The 21,662-nt window shown below is 38.4% G+C and overlaps 2 protein-coding genes and 1 pseudogene across 8 annotated transcripts; all 3 read left to right on the forward strand.

The window, feature by feature from the left end:
* Positions 1–308: 308 nt before the first annotated feature.
* On the forward strand, positions 309–7,059 carry LOC125193916 (Protein kinase superfamily protein). Of its 5 annotated transcripts, none has more exons than XM_089056316.1 (14): positions 309–938; positions 1,436–2,167; positions 2,251–2,385; positions 2,477–2,566; positions 2,677–2,706; positions 2,855–2,959; positions 3,049–3,192; positions 3,414–3,509; positions 3,590–3,697; positions 3,773–4,144; positions 4,620–4,916; positions 5,022–5,402; positions 5,574–5,817; positions 5,985–7,059. In XM_089056316.1, the coding sequence occupies exons 1-14, from the start codon at positions 848–850 to the stop codon at positions 6,676–6,678; spliced, it is 3,519 nt and encodes a 1,172-aa protein (XP_088912442.1). In that variant the 5' UTR covers positions 309–847; the 3' UTR covers positions 6,679–7,059. The 5 variants fall into 5 exon arrangements, with proteins under 5 accessions (XP_088912442.1, XP_047947813.1, XP_088912443.1 ...); XM_048091856.2 differs by having other exon boundaries at positions 2,492–2,566; positions 5,013–5,402; XM_048091855.2 differs by having other exon boundaries at positions 310–938; positions 5,013–5,402.
* Positions 7,060–13,963: 6,904 nt separating this feature from the next.
* Positions 13,964–16,173, forward strand: LOC125191706 (F-box/kelch-repeat protein At5g15710 pseudogene; annotated as a pseudogene). 2 transcript variants are annotated; one of them, XR_016137707.1, is made up of 2 exons: positions 13,964–14,098; positions 14,539–16,173. The product of XR_016137707.1 is annotated as an F-box/kelch-repeat protein At5g15710 pseudogene, transcript variant X1 (transcript). The 2 variants fall into 2 exon arrangements; XR_016137708.1 differs by having other exon boundaries at positions 13,966–14,098; positions 14,210–16,173.
* A 2,839-nt stretch (positions 16,174–19,012) lies between these two features.
* On the forward strand, positions 19,013–20,989 carry LOC125193506 (uncharacterized). The gene is made up of 4 exons (XM_048091315.2): positions 19,013–19,163; positions 19,282–19,388; positions 20,610–20,688; positions 20,774–20,989. The coding sequence occupies exons 1-4, from the start codon at positions 19,161–19,163 to the stop codon at positions 20,819–20,821; spliced, it is 237 nt and encodes a 78-aa protein (XP_047947272.1). The 5' UTR covers positions 19,013–19,160; the 3' UTR covers positions 20,822–20,989.
* The last annotated feature ends 673 nt before the right edge of the window (positions 20,990–21,662 follow it).

The following is a 21,662-nucleotide window of genomic DNA, read 5'->3' on the forward strand; positions in this document are numbered from 1 at the left end:
TGATTTGGACGGTCTGTGTTATTGAGAGTATGTATTTTAGTGCTACACTTTTTCTTGTGCTATTAAAAAGTACAAAGAGTACATGTCACGTTTCCAATGGGGTGCAATTTTAAGTGCGTAGCAAGTAGCAACATTGCTTTTCAAAGGTAGAACATTTGTTCAAATTAACAATTTTCGATAATTTGTATTGTTAAATTTGTCCCATTTAATAATTGCAAGTTAATTTGCACCAAAAATTTATGGACAGTATTCATTAATTAGAGAAAGTAGAGAAAAAGTAGTAATTAGAGTTGTCTGATTGTTTTTGGTTTTAGATTGAAATTGGGCAGAAGAAGTTGGGTTCTTAGCTTTGAATACACACAACAAGCCAATACTTAATTACTCACATGTTGTTAGAAACGGCTGTTTGTTGCAGCGAGAACATGCCAATCTCTTCCCTCACACCTCCAATTTTTCACACTAGCTGTTTTTTGGATTCCTCTCCCCTTCTCTCCTCAATCCCCTTTAATTTTATTCACAAGAAAAAGATTGAGTTTTTTCCTGCTTTGCACATGCTTCTTTTCAAGGACAGTTTTTGGGCTTTTGAAGAAACCAATGCTTCTTCTTCTTCTCTCTTGTTTCTTGCTTGCCTCTCACTCTTCCTGCTTGTGGGTCTCCAGCTTTAGCCTAACCCCTTTTCTTGTTTATTGCTTCAAGTCTCATGCCACCCATTTCTCTTGAATTAGAGAGGGAGTTTGGGATCTCTCTCTCTCTCCTCTTTCTCACTCTGCAATCTATGCAAACTCAACTTTGAGCTGAGGATTTGATTGGGGTTGTTGTATAGTACAATTGTTTGTGTGTGTATGGGATGGACATGGAGTTGGTGATGCTGCGAGATTTGGGTATGTTGCTTCAAGTTTGGGCCCTTGCTTGTTTGTTGGTGATTCAAGGATCTACTGGTAATTTCTTCTACTTTTTGTTGTTGTTTTCTGTGTATGATATTTATGTCCATTTAATGAGGAATGCTGTCAATTCTTATTTTGAAATTAATGTTTTGGTAGCTCTGGTAATGTAAGGCTGATTCATATTTCTCAATGAGGTTCATTCTCAAATTTTATCATGTGTGAATCATGAATTTAGTGGATTTCTTGAATCAATCTGCACTGCATGCAATATTATTTGAGGAAATTGGTTTCTTTTTGGTTTTCTGACATCCAACTCCAATTCCTAGGCTGGGAAATATCATGTTTAAATGTAAAACGTGAATGGATTTAAACTATAGATTGCAGTTCCTCGTGTTGAACAAGGAAAACCAGGCTTTCTGTATTATGTGAATGTGTTAATAAGCAAAGCAGCAACTCGGGTAGCTCAACCGATTGGGTAGTCTTCTGTGATCAGTCGAATCCGGTTGAGCATAATTCTCATGTTTCTAATCTCTCAATGATGATAATTTCAGGGATAGGTTTGCAACCTGCATTTGCAGTGCCTTCTTTCCAGTCTGCACCGTCACCTCAAACCACGCCCAGTCCATCAACACCAACTCCAATTCCGATTCCTTTTGTTCCCCCACCAGCTGCTACTCCGGACCCTGTCCTATCCACACCACCTATTCCTCCTTCTGCGAACCCCCCCACTCCAAATCCTTTGGTTCCACCACCAACGTTGTCTCCTGACCCTGTCCTATCCACGCCACCTATTCCTCCTTCCGAGAACCCCCCCACCCCAAATCCTTTCGTTCCACCACCAGCGTTGTCTCCTGACCCTGTCCCACTCACACCACCTATTCCTCCTGCAGACACTCCTTCAAAACCAACTCCAAATCCTTTCGTTCCACCACCATCATCGAGTCCAGACCTGGCCCCACTCGCCCCGCCTATTCCTCCTTCGTTACCAGTCCCAGATCCTTCCGTTCCACCACCATCTTCGAGCCCGGACCCTATCCCACTATCACCACCTTTTCCCCCTTCTGCAAGCCCTCCTTCAAAACCAACTCCAAGTCCTTTCATTCCGCCACCATCTTCGAGTCCAAACCCTGTCCCATTCACACCACCTATTCCTCCTTCAAAATCAACTCCAGCTCCTTTTGTTCCACCACCATCTTCGAGTCCACACCCCGTCCCATTCATAACACCTATTCCGCCTTCCCCTCAACACGCGGAACACCCTCCACTTATAGTGCACACTCCAGGTAGTTCTGATAGCTCCTTTTTATATAATGTCACCCTGTTGGCACATAAATGGTTTGGATTGATTTAAAATTGCTATATGCAGCACCCGTGATTTCACCTTCAAGCAGTTCACCACCAGACAAACAACCTCATCCATCAGTTTCAAAATCTGCACCTCCGACTTCTGACAAATCTCTAGCACCTGTTAGTGATAATCCTCCGTCTGCAATTGCTCCAGGTACTTGACAGCTCAGAACGTTTGGATGGTCTTGCTGGACTCTTCCCATTTATGTGATGTATATCTCTAGAATAAAATAATTTGAATGCAGTTTCAAACGTGCCAGCTCCTAGGGGAATGCCGGAATCCCCACCATCCTCACACTCTGTTTTGCCAAATGAACCACCTTCCCTTCCCCCAGGTTTGCCATTCGTTTGCTTTTCTGGTTTGAATTTAATACCAGATCATGAGCTGACTTCTTCTGTACCGTGCCATATGTCTCTCCACGAAATTCTCCACCTACCAAAACAGTTGTACACAGATCCCCATCTAGCCCCCCAGGTATAATGATAGTGCCTGGATAGAATATGACGATAGATCTTCATTGTGTATGGATGTTATTAATATTATCATTGAGTATATGTTTTTGGATAATGAGTCTCATGAGTACATGCCAAAATTTATGTTGGTTCATCCATTTTATTCTTAGCACCTCCTCCAATGATGAGCAAGAAATCAGCCTCTAGGCCAGTTGTAGCACCCAGAGATAAAATCGCCCCTATTCATGCACCATTAAGTCGCTCCCCGGCAGAAGGTTAGTTGTCAATTTTGTGCTAGTTTCCTGTAATTTCCATATAAAGAATAGGAGGCATGAGTAATAGTGTGGCGCTTCTTGTGGTTCAGCTCCTACTGCAAGAAACACTCAAGGACGATCTAGTAGTGCTTCGCCTCCGCATTTTTCCAAGTCTCATTCCCCAAGGCCACATCATTCGAACGCTTTAAATACTTCCAGTTCTCCACCTCCAAATGCCATGCCTCCATCTTCAGGTCATATCTCTTGAAAGTTCATTTATTTAATCTTGACATGATTCTTTGCTAGAAATATTCATTCCTTTAGTTACTTCGTTATTTGGAAGAAAAAGCTAAACCAAGATACAATTCAGAGCAATTTCATGAGTGTGTCTCTGTATCACTCGCATCTCTAGCTTGCTATTATGTCTCTTAGTTTTTGGTTCAAATGTCTACTAATTCATCGATCAACTTCACAGACTCTTCGGTGCCTTCATCCCCTCACCCTGAAGTAAATAGTAGCCATTCTCCTATTCCAGCTAGATCTCCAGCATCTCCATCTAACCGGCCTAAAAGTATGAGTAATTCTCAACTTCAAATGCTATACTTTCATTCGACATCTTATTCTGAAAGCTTTATATTCTCTGGTTCGTAGTTCCCTCTCTTCAGCCTAGTATGCCCCCCTCTGCTTCATCACGGCAAAGCCCAAATCTGCCTCTGCTGCCTCCTATGCGAGCGCTACCTCCTCCGCCTCCTAATACAGGTAAATGTACCTTTTGCCTTACTAAGTCATTTATAATGTGGTTCTTAAACTCAATTTTACTTGGTAATTGTATAGATTGTGCGCCACTAACATGCACCGAGCCATTAGCATATGGACCTCCTGAAGCTCCATGTGTCTGTGTGTTGCCAATACAAGTGGGGCTCCGTCTGTCTATAGCATTGTATACCTTCTTTCCTTTAGTCTCGGAATTAGCAGCTGAAGTTGCAGCTGGTGTTTTCATTGGGAAAAGCCAAGTTCGCATCATGGGAGCAAATGCAGCTGGAGACGATACAGAAAAAACCGTTGTCCTTATTGATTTGTTACCACTTGGAGAAAAGTTTGATGATACCACAGCATATATCACATTTGGAAGATTTTGGCACAAACAAGTTGTCATAAAAACATCGATTTTTGGTGAATACGATGTACTATATGTTAGATACCCAGGTAACCAAGCCAACCTTCTGTAGTTAAACCATACTTTAAAATTAGAGATGATTGTTAATTAAATCCCAAATTTTGGTCATTATTTCAAAATCGGCCTAAGCTTCAAACTGTTGCAATTAAACCCTACTAGCCTGCTTTACAATTTATTGATGATTAGACCTCTCCCAAATATTCAGATCACTGATTATAACTGATGTGGCACTACTCATTTACATGTGTATTATAGTGTCTCGGTTGGTGAAAAATGACATTGTGTATTACGGGCATTTAATAAATCGTGCCACGTCAATAATCAGTTACTGAAAATTTCAGAGAGAGTCTGATTTGCCACAAATTGTTAAGTTAGGTTTTAATTGCAACAGTTCAAATTTGGATCGAACTTGTAACAATGCCCAAAATTTGGGTTCTGATTAGCAATTATCTCCTTTTATTATAGCTTGGCCTATGTACTCAAGTTTGCATATTGAATTGATAGGACTCCCACCTTCTCCACCTCTGCCTCCTTCCACCATTAACATCATACCAAGGAAACCTTACCCCGGTCAGGGCAATAATGGAAGGACTATACAGCCTCTTGGAGTTGACGTTAGTCGAAATCAGCATAAGCGTGGGCTCAACAGAAGCATACTTGCAATAATAATCTTATCTTGCTTTGTAGCTTTAGTCTTAGTGTGTGCTGCTGCATGGGTTTTTCTCTTCAGAGATCGACAGTCTGCTTTTCGACTGGACCCCACTCCACCAACAACCATCTGTTCCCTCGCAAAGTCATCGGGTATTGAATTCCTTCAAGTATTGTTAGGTGCTACAAGTCAATTTTTTCTGGAATGTGAAACTTTCACTGACAAGAAAAGTATAAACTATGATGTAGGTGTCGCAGTGTCTAGAACTGGAAGTGCGCTGAGTTCTCCTTCGTTCTCGCTGGGTTCAAGCATGGCGGCTTATACTGGATCTGCGAAAACTTACAGTTCTAGTGAAATAGACAAGGCAACCGATTTTTTCAACGAGGCAAATGTACTGGGTGAAGGTGGCTTCGGACGTGTTTACAGTGGTGTGTTTGAGGATGGTGCAAAAGTTGCAATTAAAGTACTCAAAAGATATGATCAACATAGCGGCCGTGAATTCTTGGCTGAAGTCGAGATGCTGAGCCGGCTTCATCATAGGAACTTGGTCAAGCTGATTGGCATATGTGTCGAGGATCGCACCCGCTGTTTAGTTTACGAGTTAGTACCAAATGGCAGTGTGGAATCTCATTTACATGGTATGAATCATCTATTCAATCATTTACTTATTCTGTTTTTTGACAAAAACATATGTGCCTCCAGATGTACAGTGTGTCCACCTCAATTAGGGTACCAATTCCTAATTAGGGTGGACACCATTGAGTGCCTCTTTTCTTATGTGATTTCTAAAGATGATACTTTTCTCTTAGGCACTGACAAAGAAAGGTCTCCACTTGACTGGGGTGCTCGGCTAAAAATCGCCCTTGGAGCTGCCCGAGCTCTAGCTTATTTGCACGAAGATTCGAGCCCTCGTGTCATTCACAGGGATTTCAAGGCCAGCAACATCTTGTTGGAAGATGATTTCACACCAAAGGTATCCGATTTCGGTTTAGCACGTGCTGCGTTGGACGAGGACAACAAACACATTTCTACACGTGTCATGGGGACTTTTGGGTATGCCACTCTCATTTCTTTTAGATAACACATTTGATTTCATCATAAGCTTAAGAGGCACATGCCGATGCATCCGTTGTAATTAATTAACTCTAATTAATAAATCCTGGTCGAGGGTTGATGAATCATAAGCTTAAAATGATTTTCATTTCCTCGTATCGTGCAAGGTATGTGGCTCCAGAGTATGCTATGACAGGACATCTGCTGGTGAAGAGCGACGTCTACAGCTACGGTGTTGTCCTGCTAGAACTCCTAACCGGAAAGAAGCCGGTGGACATGTCTCAGCTACCCGGTCAGGAGAACTTAGTCGCTTGGGCACGGCCACTGCTAACAAGTAGAGAAGGTTTGGAGTTGATGATTGACCAATCCATGGCTCCTGATGTTCCTTTCGACAGTATTGCAAAAGTAGCTGCAATTGCTTCGATGTGCGTGGAACCAGAGGTGTCACACCGGCCTTTCATGGGCGAAGTCGTGCAGGCTCTGAAACTCATATGCAGCGAGTGTGACAGTATGAAAGAGATGCCTTCTAGAACCTCCAGCCAGGAGGATTTGTCCATGCTAATGGAAGCTAGAAACAGTACCAACTCGAACATGCTGCCGGCTCCTTTACTTTCACCTCACTCCACCGTCTCAGATTATGATTATCTGCTCGACCTTGAGAGAGATCTCTCGATGTCTGAGCTACTGAGTTCCTCTGCCATGCCCGGGAGAGAAGACTCTGAGTCGTTCAGGAGGCACTCAAGCTCGGGACCTTTACGAACAAGCAAGATGAAGCCACTGTGGAAGACGATGAGGCAGTTGTCTCGGGGCAGCGTGAGCGAGCATGGGGTGATGTTCAAGTTGTGGCATGGATCTCAATAAATAATCTTGCACTCTTGTCACCTTTGTAAAGCTCAGCTACTTCTGTTCTCCGATTGATATCAGGCGATATATCGAATGCGACGCAGGGGGAAGATCGGCAGTTATCGAAGATCGGAGCAACCGGCTTCTGCAAGCATGATTGAAGAAGCTGTGACTAGTGATGTTCATGGTGCATTTTTGTACATAAAATGTTGTACTATCAATTTTAATTAGTAGAGATCAGGAGCAGTTTTCTTTAGGGGGAGTATGATGAGTTTTTATAGATATGTTATCTTAGATTTTATTTGTGTCGATATTAGAATAATGAAAAATTTTAGAATAATGAAAAGAAAACATTTTGTTTGGTGAAATAAAAATGTCCACCGACATTTTTTGACAATATATCCATCACTTTATTACTCTATCCGTCACGAATAAGTGCACTGTCTTATTATATGCATGTGTATTTTATAAATGTGCATGTGTAATATTCTGTGAATGGAGAAATGACTTTATTTTGTCAGGTTGCATGTCAATGTGATGCGAATCTGAATAAATGCTGGACATAATATGTTGTAGTAAATGGTACTTATATGATTTTATCATGTTAGGTAGAGGTGTCGTGGCGAGTGAAAAATGGAATCTCTGTGAAAAATTTGTAAATGAGGTGAGGTGGGGAGAGGAGACAAGAGATAGAAGTACAATAATAAGGTTTTATTCTTTTATTAGATTCTATTAGACGGCTAATTACATCTTGAATTGATAATTACTAAGTACTCTACTTGCTATGTTATATAAAAGTAGAAATTCTTTTTATTTTTATCCCTCATAAAAGTACCAAACTTCCATTGGTTTACTCATTTCTCTACGCACATTTCATTCTCCACTAACAATACTTCAATCACTTTTTCTTTCTATCATGCTCTACCTTATCAATTATGCATTAAACTCACGCTGCCCCAAAAGTTTTTATTTTTATGGGACGAAGGGTGTATCGAATTTAGTCCATTTGATCCGAAAACAAACGGCCCATATCAATTTCTATGCAATATCGACCAGTTGTTCTAACAATGTCAATCACGATATATTGATGTCAACTTCGTGTGTAAATAATGTCAATCAAGGGTATTAATGGATATTGAATTTTATTAGTTATAACTAACTTTTAAAAATTATCTCAACACTTTGAACTTCGCGTGTAAATAATGTCAATCTAGATTTGAAACTATTTTTCACAAAACATATATATTAAATAAAAGGTAATTTCATAAGATTTATAACGATCCTAATATATGTTCGGATGATAAAATTTGATAATTTTATTTGAATTTTCAATATTTTCGACAATGATGTTAATATCAACACATACTACATATAATGTTAATCTAATGCAGGTACAATGTCAATAATATTTTTTGACATATTCAAGTCATTGAGTTGACATTTTTACAATATCGTGCTTCAAATTAATTAATACTAAATGAATTTTCACGTGGTACGGATCTTACTTTTATATACTGGTATTAGTTTTATAATATAATAATGTGAGAGGAAAATGAGTTAGTAGAATGTGGAGTTCATTGTCAAAAACAATAAAGTGAAGTGGAACAATTAATAAGAGACAGAACAAAATAGAAACTGAGACGCATAATGGAGAACGGAGGGAGTTCCTGGTTTACCATTTTAATCCATCCACCATTTGAAGTCCCAATTCACTTTTATTATAATGGTAGGCACACCTCACTTTTCACTAACTCATTTCACTTACTTTCTATTATAAAACTAATAAATATAAAAATGAATTTTATATTCCATTAATTTTTTCACCATTTTCCTTCATATTTCTTAAATTTCGTGTCGAATTCAAATAAGACTCTTAACGGCGAAATTTCAGGAGTCCAACTATTATAAGCAAATTTTGGATTTTCTCATGCAATATGACGTTGGTTGTGAACTAATGTGGACCAGGTTTGCGGTAAGGATCTCCTCATCCACTTTTCCTACTCCACTCCTCATCCATCCCTCACAATGCAATAAAATAATACATCTATCACTTATTAAAATTGGTTATAATTATAATATTATTTTATTGCATTGTGAGGGGTGGATGAGGAGTGGAGTAGAAAAAGTGGATGAGGAGATGCTTACCGCCGTGCTTGTGTGGCTTATGTAAAGCCCTACGCCTCTAAGGGCTAATCAGCGGCGAATACAGAAACAAAAAAAATATTAATAGAATTTGTGATTTTTAAATTTCATTTCAAAGTAATTTTTAGATAACTTAGAACATTTATAGGAGTGTTTATATGATAATTTACATTAAATTTAGTTTAATTTCAAAATTTTACTACTCCTTCCGTTCCATAGTAATGGAGGCGTTTCTTTTTGGCATGAAGATTAAGAAAAATTGTGTTAGGTAAGTTAAGTAAATGGAGGATAAAGTGGAAAATGAAAAAGACAGAGAAATGAAGAGAGAGAAAAATAAGAGAGAGTAAAGTAGGTGTGGAAAAATGTATTGACTTTTACTAAGAAGGGAAATGACTATTACTATGGAACGTACCAAAATGGAAAAATGACTCCATTACTATAGAACGGAGGGAGTATAAAATAAAAATGTCAAAAAATTGCACACGTGTCCTCCCTTGGACCAAACCCTTACTACCCCGGTTAATCTGTTCCAACATGAATTTGACCCGAGCCCCTCTTCTCACATTTTTGTCGAGCGTTCTGATTTTTAGTATATATATGCAACATAAATTAATACAAACAAGCAATAAATATCTAAAACTACTCCTGAACAACAAGATAGCCACATAAAAAATACTACTCACTCCTTTTTCAAATAGTATGAATAATAGGCTCAGCACGAGTTTTAATAAATAAAGAGAAAAGTAAGAAAGAGAGAGAAAGGATAGTGGAAATAATGTTACTGGATAGTGAGGTCCACACTATTATAATGATATAAGTTGTTAATGATAATAGTATAAGTTGTAAATAAAATGATGTGTAGACGTTATATGTTGTTTGAATATTCTAAAACTAGAAAATTCATATTTTTCAAGAACGGACGAAAAAGAAAATAGTTTATACTCATTAAAGACGGAGGGAGTACTAGTAATTAGGGGGCCAAACTCTCAAAGAAGTGGTTTGGATGAAAAACTCCTAAAAGTGACTAAAAAAAGATAGTCTAAAAAATTTAATAAAATAAAATAAAAGCAAGAAGAATACGACCTGGAATAAGCTGAACACGTCGCTTAGACTATACTCATTAACATATTGTCCCTACAAACACATAGTGGACTCTAGATTAACTATTATAGCAGTTAAATTCAATGATATATCCCTAAACTATCTTCTCAAAAATTTTAGCCCTATAATTTTTTTTTTCTCTATGTTAGGTCCTAATACCGAGGTAAAGAGATAACAATAATGAGGGTGTCCACTATAGTTGGCCGGGCCAAGCCACAAAGTGTGGTCAGGCCACAAAATCGTGGCCGGGCCACCAATGCCCATGTTTCCCACTATAGTGGACATGGCCAAGCCACCAAAAATTTTATTTTTTCCATTTTGTTTATATTTTAATTCTACTACGATAAAAGTTATTGGACTATAATAATAGAAAAAATGCATACGAACTAAAATTAAAACAAAATCTTCGTTGTATTATACAAAGGGGTAAAATTATACAACGAAAATTTTCGACTTCTAATAAACTACTTTCCCAACGCATATCACGCTCTACGCCCTCCTCCCCTACGATTCCAAACCTCTTCTACCATATCAGCCTGCAGTGTCGTATGTGATGTTTCCCTCCGCATATCGGCGAACCGTTGGATCAAGTATGCAACACCGTGACTCGTACTTGCACCCTCTTCCGGTGCCCAGTTCTCTGCAGAATATCCTTCGTCCTTTATTATCATATTGTGCAATATGATACATGCATACATGATGGAGGCGACATCATTTTTGTGCCATTGTCGAACCGGGCACCGAAGAATGGCCCATCGCGATTGGAGGACATCAAAAGCACGCTCAACGTCCTTCCTAGCACTCTCTTGTTTGGCCACAAAATAGGATTGTTTCGGCCCAACCGGCTGTCGGATCGTCTTGACAAACACGGGCCAACGAGGGTATATCCCATCGGCTAAGTAGTATGTCTTGTTGTACTGCGTCCCGTTGGCCATGAATCTGACCGTCGGACCCTCACCCTGGCACTCATCATTGAAGAGATGGGACGAATCCAGTACGTTGATGTCGTTGTTCGACCTTGCGACACCAAAATAGGCATGCCAGATTCGCATTCGGTAGTCAGCAACAGCTTCCAGTATCATTGTTGGGTGTCTTCCTTTGAATCCAGATGTGAACTGCCCCTTCCAAGCAACCGAGCAGTTCCTCCACTCCCAGCGCATGCAATCGATGCTGCCCAACATCCCCGGAAAATTATGCACTCGCCCGTGCATATCTATCAATCTCTGGCACTCATCGGCATTTGGCTTCCGTAGATACTCCGGACCGAAGATGGCCTGGATACAATTACAAAACTGCCTCAGCGTCGTCAGAGCAGTTGTTTCACCCAACTGTAGGTATTCGTCGAACATATCAGCGGGTCCGGCATAGGCAAGCTGCCTAATTGCAGTGGTACACTTCTGATATGTCGACAACCCGGGTCGGCCGCTAGCATCATTGCGCAATGTGAAGCACCTGTACTGCTGCGCCAATGTAGTCGCTATATGGATGAATAGCCGTTGCGACATTTTGAAGCGGCGACGGAAAATCTCTGCTGGGTAACGGGGGTTATCGCCAAAGTAGTCTTCTATCAACCGCTGGTGTGCCCCGACATGGTCACGCCAGATGGTCCGCCGATGATAGAACGGACGAACGAACGCCGCCGCCGCCGCCTCCTCTTCTGCTTCCCGTTGCACCTCTTGAACGAGTTCATCGAACTCCCTATCCACCAATTGTTGGAACTCATCGTCGGAACTCATTTTTCAAAAGTAGAATTGGTGATAAAATGAAAAGAGTGCAGATTGGTATGGTGTAAAAAATTGGAAAAAAATGGGTATATTTGTAGAAGTAATTAAAAAAAAAATCGGAAATAGGGGAGCCGCGGCCAGGCCACGATCGTGGGCGCCCCCCCTCACTATAGGGAGCCGCGGCTCGCGGCTCTCCCGTGGCCCGGCCGCGGCTCGCCTTTAGTGGACACTCTTAGCAAATCCTCCCTCTGTCTATTGAATATGACTGACTTTCCTTTTTAGCTTGTATTAATTAAAATGATCCATTACTAAAATTGAGAATACTTTTTATCTCTACTTTATTTCCTCTCTCTTACTTTATTCTCTCCATTTAACACATAAAATAAAGTTGCATAAAATCTCAGGAATCATCTTCTTTGAGACGGAGGGAATACTATATTATAAAGTTGCGGATTAAATAAAACATATATAAAAATTAGGCATATATAAGAATTAAATTGAAGGAAATGTTGGAAAAATAAAATTCTAGAGGGAAGAACCAAAACTTTTATATCCCAAAATGTACATAATCTTTATACTCCACAAGATAAATTTGAAGATCGTCACAGTAGTTAACTTTCCCTATTTGCTACTCTCTTAGTTTCATCACGTCGAGCTTGACATTTTTTTGGGGAATGAGATTAAGGATGTGTTGTTTATCGTAAGAGAAGTTGCAAATAAAGTAAATTCAATGATGTGATGTATTTTTTATTTTTGAATTAAAAATAAATAGAATAATTTTTTTTTATCTGATTGGCCCGCTGTTTATAAATAAATCTATGACAGCATATATTTATTAAATATTTAATATGCGACTGGTTAGATCTAATCAAATAAATAGACCTTCGACCATCTGAGTACTTAACGTTTGAGATTGAGGCATTTTTTTTTATCACCACAACAAAAAGAACACTTTTTATTCATGTTTAGTTACTCCTATCCAAATAATTAATAAAAATATGTTCCTGATCAATAGTTGGCCGCATCACGTTTACCAGTTGAGCCCATTATGCCAAAATTTAATGATTGCATGAAATTACAAAGCCTATGTGAGATCCATGACTATTAATTTTTATTTATCCATATCTTCCTAAATTTAATGAAAAAAAAGGAAAGATCAACTCATGGATTGTCAGAGAATATTCGACGATAAAATTTCATTTGGTAGGTGGACTTTTTAGTCAATTAATGTATTCAAAAAATATCTGAATTTATATATCAACACACATACTACTACCCCAATCTTGAGAGTATTAAGTTAATCATAATCGAATTCTTCCTTTTTTTTCTTCAAATCATATGCTAAATATTTTAAATTTATTTTTTAGATTATGATATTATAGTAATCATAATCGAATTCATTCTTCTTTTTTTTCTTAAAATCATATACCAAATCTTTTATACTATCTACGTTCCTCAAAATTTGTCCTATTTTGATCCGGCACAGGTTTTAAGAAATGTAATGAAAAGTGAGTTGAAAAAGTTAGTGGATTGTGGGTCTTACTTTTATATATTAATTTTATAATAAAATGTGAGTAGAAATGAGTTAGTGGAATATGAGGTCCACTATAAAAAATGGTAAAAGTAAAATGGGACAAGGGGGACGGACGGAAATGGAAAAATGAGACAAAGTTTCAGGGACGGAGGTAGTATTTTTAACTGAGTGTAGCTTATTTGAAGTGCACGTATTGTTCTCCTTATTATTAGCTACGAATATAAAATACTCCCTCCGTCCATAAAAAATAGATCATTTTTGCCATTTTGGAACGTCCAAAAAAATAGATCACTTTCTAAAAATGAAAAATTTATCTTTCATACTTTTCCCACTTTTTCTTCCATCTCTCATACTTTTTCCACTTTTTCTTCCATCTCTCATACTTTACTCACTTTTTCTCCCTATCTCTCTTACTTTGCCTACTTTTTCTCCTCCTCTCTCTTACTTTACCAATTCTACATTAAAACTCGTGCCGAACAACAATAGATCTATTGTTTGTGGATGGAGGGAGTATTGTAATTTTCATATATTGCTTAAACCATTTAAATATAATAAAAAATTGATTATAAAGCTACTATAAGTCTATAATGCTTCGTTTGGTCATGTTAATATTATAAACCTGAGGGCAACAAAGAAAAAATCAATAAGAATAAAATTGTTTTGTTAAGCAAGATTACCGAATTTAATTTAATTATAGATAATTAAACATTACAAAGTAGAATGGACAGACAATTTTTTTATTGAAGGTATTTTCCTGAAAAATTAAAAACCAAGCTTCGTGCATTAAAAACAAGAGACAAGTCAGACAGAAAGCGGTGGGAATGAAAAGACTGATTTCGTTTATAAATTAATACTAATGGGGTATTTCGAATTTTACAATTTGGGAAGAAATCTGCAAACCTTCAGTCGGAATCAGAGTTTTCAACTACCGCAAAAGGTAATTCATCATCCTCGACGCATTGGCATTTCCATTTCTAGTTTCTCGGTTCGGATTGCGTCGAAATTCAATCTACCTGCTGAACTGATTTCATTTTCCATTTCGCTTTAGATGATTCAATCTTTCTGCTCAGCTGATTTGATTTTCCACTTCAACGACTTGGGCTTGGATCTGATTGATTGATTAAGCATTTCCTTTGATTACTTGGGCTGTTTATATTCTGCGCATATCCCAATTTGTGTTAGGGATTTTCACATCGTTAGGTTAATGGGGCATGTTCATCGGATTGCCTACGTCTTCAGCAACTTTAGCTTTCTAAGCTGATTGCCTTTTTGTTTGATTCCGGTTATTGGACATGTTTGTTGAGAGGGCATTGTGATTATAATGAAATTCTTGGTTTTTTAATGTTTGAATAACTTGGTAATGTTTGATTATCTCAGCTGAATGGGAGCTAGTTAGGGTTCCAAGCTCTAGGAACAAGATTTTGGGCGTTGGGTTCAGTGGGAGGAGTAGTGTTTGAATGTTTATGCAATGATTGAATTGGGGGAGGCATCTGAGCCCGGGTCCAGAATGTTGACTTGCAGATTGGTGAGAAGTGGTTCGTTTGGTGAGGATGAGCGCTTTCTCCGGCAGGTGAGCTACGGGGCAACTGGAGCTAGGAATACTAGTCCTCTTGGCCGATTGGGGTCAAGGAATACAAGCCCTTCTAGGCAGAAAGTCGTTAAGACGAAACCTCGGGGTTTGGATGAAGAAACTGTGACAACGTTTTGTAAATCTGCTCAGCCAGATGTTCACATGGAGGATAACATATGGGCTATGCTGCCAGAGGATTTGTTGAATGAGATTTTGGCTAGAATTCCGCCCTTTATGATATTTAGGCTCCGCTCTGTTTGCAAAAGATGGAACTCGATTTTGCAGGATAATAGCTTTCTGATGTTTCACTCACAGGTGCCATCTCACGGGCCTTGCCTTCTGACTTATTGGAGGAATCCACAGACTCCTCAGTGCTCCGTGTTTAGCTTGCCGTTGAAGCAGTGGTTCAGGATTCCATTTAATTTTCTACCACCATGGGCGTTCTGGTTGGTTGGCTCTTCTGGGGGTTTGGTGTGTTTCTCGGGATTGGATGGTACGACTTTCAAGACGTTAGTTTGCAATCCATTAACTCAAACTTGGAGGACTTTGCCAAGTTTGCATTATAATCAGCAGAGACAGTTAATTATGGTTGTTGATAGGAAGAATCGATTGTTTAAAGTCATAGCCACTAGTGATATTTATGGGGACAAGTCATTGCCCACTGAAGTATACGACTCAAAGGTAGACAAATGGTCGCTTCACCAAACCATGCCTGCTGTAAACCTATGCTCCTCGAAGATGGCTTTCTGCGACTCAAGATTGTATCTGGAGACCCTTTCACCACTCGGTCTAATGATGTACAGGCTTGATACGGGGCACTGGGAGCACATACCTGCAAAGTTTCCGCGGTCTTTGTTGGATGGATATTTGGTGGCTGGGACTCAGAAACGCCTGTTTCTAGTTGGAAGAATCGGTTTGTATAGTACTCTACAGAGTATGAGGATTTGGGAGCTCGATCATACAAAATTTGTATGGGTTGAGGTCAGTAGGATGCCACCAAGGTTCTTTCGGGCTCTTTTGAGACTCTCAGCAGAGAGATTTGAATGCTTCGGACAGGATAACTTGATATGCTTCACATCTTGGAACCAAGGGAAAGGTCTTCTATATGACGTGGATAAGAAGGTGTGGTCTTGGATTGCTGGATGTGATCTTCAATCCTACAACAGCCAGGTCTGCTTCTACGAGCCCAGATTTGATTCAACGATTCACTGATGAGCAGATCCACATTCTATACATCCCCTTTTGATCTGCATCCCATGACCAAAAAAGACTTACTCTCATCAATTCTGACATGTTCATGATTGCTGAAACCAGCCGTCGATCATGTTCTTCAAGGAACCAGTTTTGGATTGAGTAGCTCCCTTGCACACAGATCGAAGTCAATTGTAAACTACTCATTCTCATATCTTTGTTGTATATCTATGCAATGAGCCATTTTTATAGTTGTGGAACTGTCTTCTTGTCGATATACTGCTTTGCTTTCCCTTTTTGGTATTGTGATAAATCTACACAGTTCACAAATAGTTTGTGTAACAGTCCGCTTTCCTAGGGTACAATAAATGCGGCGACTGCTACCAAAACGGACTTAAAGAATTCGATATAGGCTCGGGTTTTCATTTAAAGAGTTTTGACCAAAAATTTAATGGAACTATCAGAGCATTTAAAACAACAATTTAACCTAGAAGTTTAAATAAGAAAAATGAAGGTATCATAAATTACGATCAAAAATCTAAAGAGTAGGACATAATTTCCAAGATAAAAACCACACGATAGTCTAAGGCTTTTAAACCGAAAGGAGAGTGCAAAATATCCAAAATAATCATAAGTGTTTCAAAGTAATTTCAGCGGAAAACGACCAAGAGAAAAAGCAGCTATGTATGAAGACACAACTACGCTTGAAGTTCAAAACATCCATCTTAATTAGTTATCATGCTCAACACCCGCCACCGCTCGTCATCGTTCAACCTGCACATAAGGAAAAACATATGCAGGGCTGAGTATTTTGAAATACTCAGTGAACTCGTTGCCAAAACATTTTATAAGTTATGCCACCCTTACCATGTGAACTCGAGTTTTAAGCAGTTATAAGAGAATATCACGAGTATCACAAAATACATTTTCCAATAGACTGGCCAGTCAAATAACTCCCCACTTCTCTCATCAAATTCCACAATCACAATCTTTTCATGGTGCGACGAAAGTGTGGCCACACTTTTCGCCCATGAGACCGGCCGACTAGCAGGGACGGCTCCCGATCCCCTCGTGTACACAGCCTGGTAAGGTTTGCGGCCCATACTCAGATCCGAATTCGTCTAACATATCCATAGCCCTATAGCCCAATGGAGCGAACTCTCAAACTGGGCATCAGGCGCACAATATCACAACAAAACAGACATAGGCATGGCATAACAGTTAAACCACCCTTATTTCTCCACATTCATATATTTGCACATAAAAGAGTTTAAGAGTAAAGCCCACCTCGACTGCTTAGGCTTCAAGTATGTTCTTTCCTTTGTTATCCGGCTTCGCTACTGAGGTTTCACCTTTTTATTCACATAGGCACATATCACAAATCAGATTCAATACAAACTCTTAACTCATGCATGTCTCAACGTTTTTCCCTTTTCCCACCGATCTATTAATCAATCAAGGTCACGTTCATCGCATAAGTTCCATTCTCATCTCAAATCTAGATCTAACATCAACATATGTGATACAAGAGTATTTAGCCATCTAACACACACCACTCAAACACAACACACACACACACACACACACGACACGCACACACACACACACACACGCCACACACACACACACACCACACACATGTATACATATTTCCATATCCCCTTTATCCCACTTTCACTCAAACAAGATGCATGAGGGTCCAAGAATACCGATTAATCGGTCAGAAAGAAGAGGAATTGAGTAGAAACGAAGAAGATGAATATAAAATTTTTACCTTATGAGAAAAACGAACGGTAGGAATTAAGTATTAGACTTGGTTCTTCAAAATTCTTGGATCAAACTTCAATTCTTCTCAAAGGTTGAAGGATTATTGAAGAAAAGTAGAAGAAAATTGAGAGAGTGTGGAGAAGAGGGAGGGGGCGTGAGTATGGGTGGGGGCGAAAATTATGGGGCTTAGGGTTAGGGGTTTCTCTTATTTATAGTGCTCAAAAAGATCTTTAGAATATTTGGTAAGATTTTATTTCTGCGCAATTAAATAAATAAATATTGTGAAGTAGGGAAGAAGAATTAACAAAAATAGACTAGGGTATCAAGCATGGAAATTTCGAAATATATGGCTCTTCATTAGCCAAGATTTTATTTTGGTATATTTTACGGAGTAGAATAAAATATCGCGGAGCAAAATAAAAATAAAAATTCTCCCATTGGTGAAGTGATAATAGGCGTGTATTTTGCCTTTTAAATAAGGAAGGGATTTTGAATATTGACTAAAATAAGATAAGGCAAGATCTCTTGAGGTATGGAAAGATTTGGTAGAATATTAAATTATAGGTATGGAAGGAAATCAAATAAGGAATCAATTAAACAAGCAAAATAATATTTCCTTCCCTACATGGGTGATTTTCGAAAATCACCTAGGAAAATAAGGGGCTCGATTTTCTCAAATAAAAATAAGGAATAATTGGGGTTTGGATTTAATTTGGATAAATATCCCAAGAATTAAATTAAATCCGGAAAATAGAATTCCTCCTTCAAAAGTCCAAGGGTTCGAAAATCTCAATATTTAGGTGGCTAGTATTTATGGAAATTTTCTCTAATATTCTCACTCACCCTTAAAACAAATAATTCACCTCATAAATTAATAAATCACATGCCACATCATATAATCAACAAGTTTGAGTTTTCAAACTTCCAACGCAAACCCTAGACTCGACTCGGCCATAGCATCTCATGCAATAAATGCATTCATAAGTTAATTCACGTCTCCACGTCATCAATAATAAATTTTAGGGCTCTAAAATTAGGGTTCGGGAATTCGGGATGTTACAGTTTGTGACAGATTGTCCGGTGATAAAATTGCATTGCTTCATACAACAAGACATTATATATACAACAAGACATTGATATAATGGGTTTATTTCTTAAACTTGCGATATTGACCAAAAACACTGATTTTTTCCATAATTTGCCCTATTTTTTATTTAGATGCATCAATAATCTATTGTGTTTACAAAATGATTATTTTTGTACATAGTTTTAAATATCATTAGGCAACAAAAAAATGTGCATATAATTTAAATGAATATAGATCAATTTAGACCGAGAAAACGTAGTTGGGTGTAGAGCGTTTCTTCGTTTCAAAACGATAAAAAAGTCGTCCCCTATACTCAGTAAACCTAGAGCAACCCAGCAGGAGAAGCTGAAGATCTGCTCTCCAAATTCCAACTCACACAAGAAAATGGTATCGACAAATCACATTCCTCCTTACGTTATCTTTTTTTCCCGGTCGTATCGTGATCTAGTTGTGCTGGGATCGCCTTTTCGCTCACTTAATTTATTCATTTCAATTTGTTTATAAGGCGCCGTCAGGGAAACCGATCTCAAGCCCAGTTCCAGATGCCTGGTACCCCACTCTCGCCGTACTTCTGCTCGCCGTCGGCCTTGCCATCACCGCCTTTTTCTTCATGTAAGAACTGATTTCAGGATTTTTTGGGGGTTTTTATTTGATACTACTAATTTATAACCGCTATCGTTCCGAATTTTATGTATGTGCTAATTTTACACTGATTCTGGTACTATGGTTTTGTCGAGATTGGTTTTCCTCACCTGGCTTATTTGACACGAGCTTGATCTTGCTGAAATGCGAAGTATTTGTGTCCTGTACCTTTGGATATTTTAGATTTTTTTTCTGAATTTTGAAATGCTAAATCTAGTAATGTGTCCGTGAGAGAATTTCAATGGTGAAAGTTTCTGGATCAGTGGTTTATGGTGTGTGTGTGTGTGTGTTTATTTTTTCATTCAAAATTGTACTTTGATGATTGCATTGCTTTATTCATCGGTCATTAGTGAATTTTCGTCCTGTTTAATCAGCTAAATTTTTGCAATGACTTAGAAAAAAAGCCTTCTTTCTGCGTGGTGATACACACAATCATTTTCCAGATTATCCAGCTTCACGAGCCTTATGTGTCGGTGGTTTAATGTTTCTTCAATAATTTAGCACCTATAGAAAGAGCATAATTAAAAACCACAAAATATAGTGTACTATAAAGAAAATAAAGAGAACTTCCTGCAATAATATAATTTTGAAGATGTGCTTTCTTGAATCTCCCATTTTGTTGTTCTTCCTTAAATTATGACTGACATTTGACAATTATTAACTACCATCCCCCAATGCAGTTTGTTTTCATTCCCAGCCTTTCCTCTGATTTAGCAATATTTGTGTGCGGATGAAGAAAATTGGTATTTCAATTTCTACCATGTGGAATTGCGTCCATAACTAATTTTCCAAGCATGGTGGCATTCAAATGCTTCCTTCTGATGCTTCGGTCATTTTGCAAGTGTCCAGTTATTTGACTTCATCTTCTTATTTGGGTGAAATGGTTTCATGTTGCATGGGGGGGGGGGGGTTGGATATACTAAAGCTCAGGAAATGTTCAGCCAAATTGAAATGATATCATAAAGTATAACTTCATAGTTTTGATGACAAATGAGACAGTGTGATTACAATCAGCATTTTGACCAGGCCTAGTGGTGCTGCACTAAAAGAGAACCTATCTTTTACACTTGTTACTGTAAATTGTTTCCTCTTCATTAAATCTAAACAACAAAAAACCACCCAAAACCATTTCTTGGTGCCCTTTCATTTCTGAGCAGCATATGGTACTTATTTGTTCCTTTTATCTTGCAGTTATGAAGCTACTTCCTCTAGGAAAAATCGCAATCTTGCAAAGGAATTGACTACTGGTGCGTTTGCATCAGTTTTCCTGGTATGTTAACATAATTTTTGTAAAGATTTTGCTTTTACTTACTCTCTGTGATTGGTGTTGGTAACACTTCTGTGTAATTTTACAGGGTTTTGGATCTCTGTTCTTGCTGCTCTCTTCTGGTGTCTATGTTTGAGTCTTTAACATAAAAAGTAGACAACACATGAGGTTTCACATGCCTATGGCTTTTTCTCACATTCTGAACCTAAACTAAGCTTGGCTTCAAGTTTTGATGTCTAGCGATCGTTTATCATTTGTGGTACTCAATTCAGATGGTATTAAAACGTAGATCATTTGGTTCACAGTCATGCGTTTAAGTGTTGTGTGTTCTTGAAACATGAGTTCTCTTTTTTTGAAGAGGAATCACACAACGAGGAGTTTCAGACTTTTAAGGGATTCACTTTCATTCCCCCTCAAAATACCAAATTAATTGGGATATGAAACCACTTTTTCTTTTAACATGTTAGTCGCACCGCTTATGTGGAATAACCTGTAATCATAGGCCACTTTTGATAATTGAAGAAAGATTTTCTGTGTGCAAAGTCAGCTGTGCTAGTGGGACGTTGGAGGGTCGTCTCTGGCCTCTCGGTGCAACCCAGTTGGGTTGCCATGCCTGCAGCTCCAGCTCTAACTTTTGCACCTTGCACTCTTGACCTATTTTAAATCCATTTTTTCTATGCAAACTCAACCGAATAGTCAAATAACCCATTTATAGGAATATAGATAGATTATGATGAGCTAAAATCAAGCAATAACAATCAAATCATGCAAAGTCTAAATCTTAGAAACATGTAAAATTCATGTGGATGAGACCTCACCTTCTTTGTTGCTTGAACATTTTCTCATTCAGAAATCTATCCTAGGGTTTCCAGGGTCTCCAAGAATATCAACCTAACTAGCATCATAATGTATTTTATCCCTATCTTTTAGTCATCTATTTCATTAAACAACTTTATAAGTTAATGTTAAGAACATGG

Source organism: Salvia hispanica, chromosome 4 (assembly GCF_029641045.1).
Source record: "Salvia hispanica isolate PSC_SH4W2 chromosome 4, Shi_PSC_v1, whole genome shotgun sequence".
Classification (NCBI taxonomy): Eukaryota; Viridiplantae; Streptophyta; class Magnoliopsida; order Lamiales; family Lamiaceae; genus Salvia; species Salvia hispanica.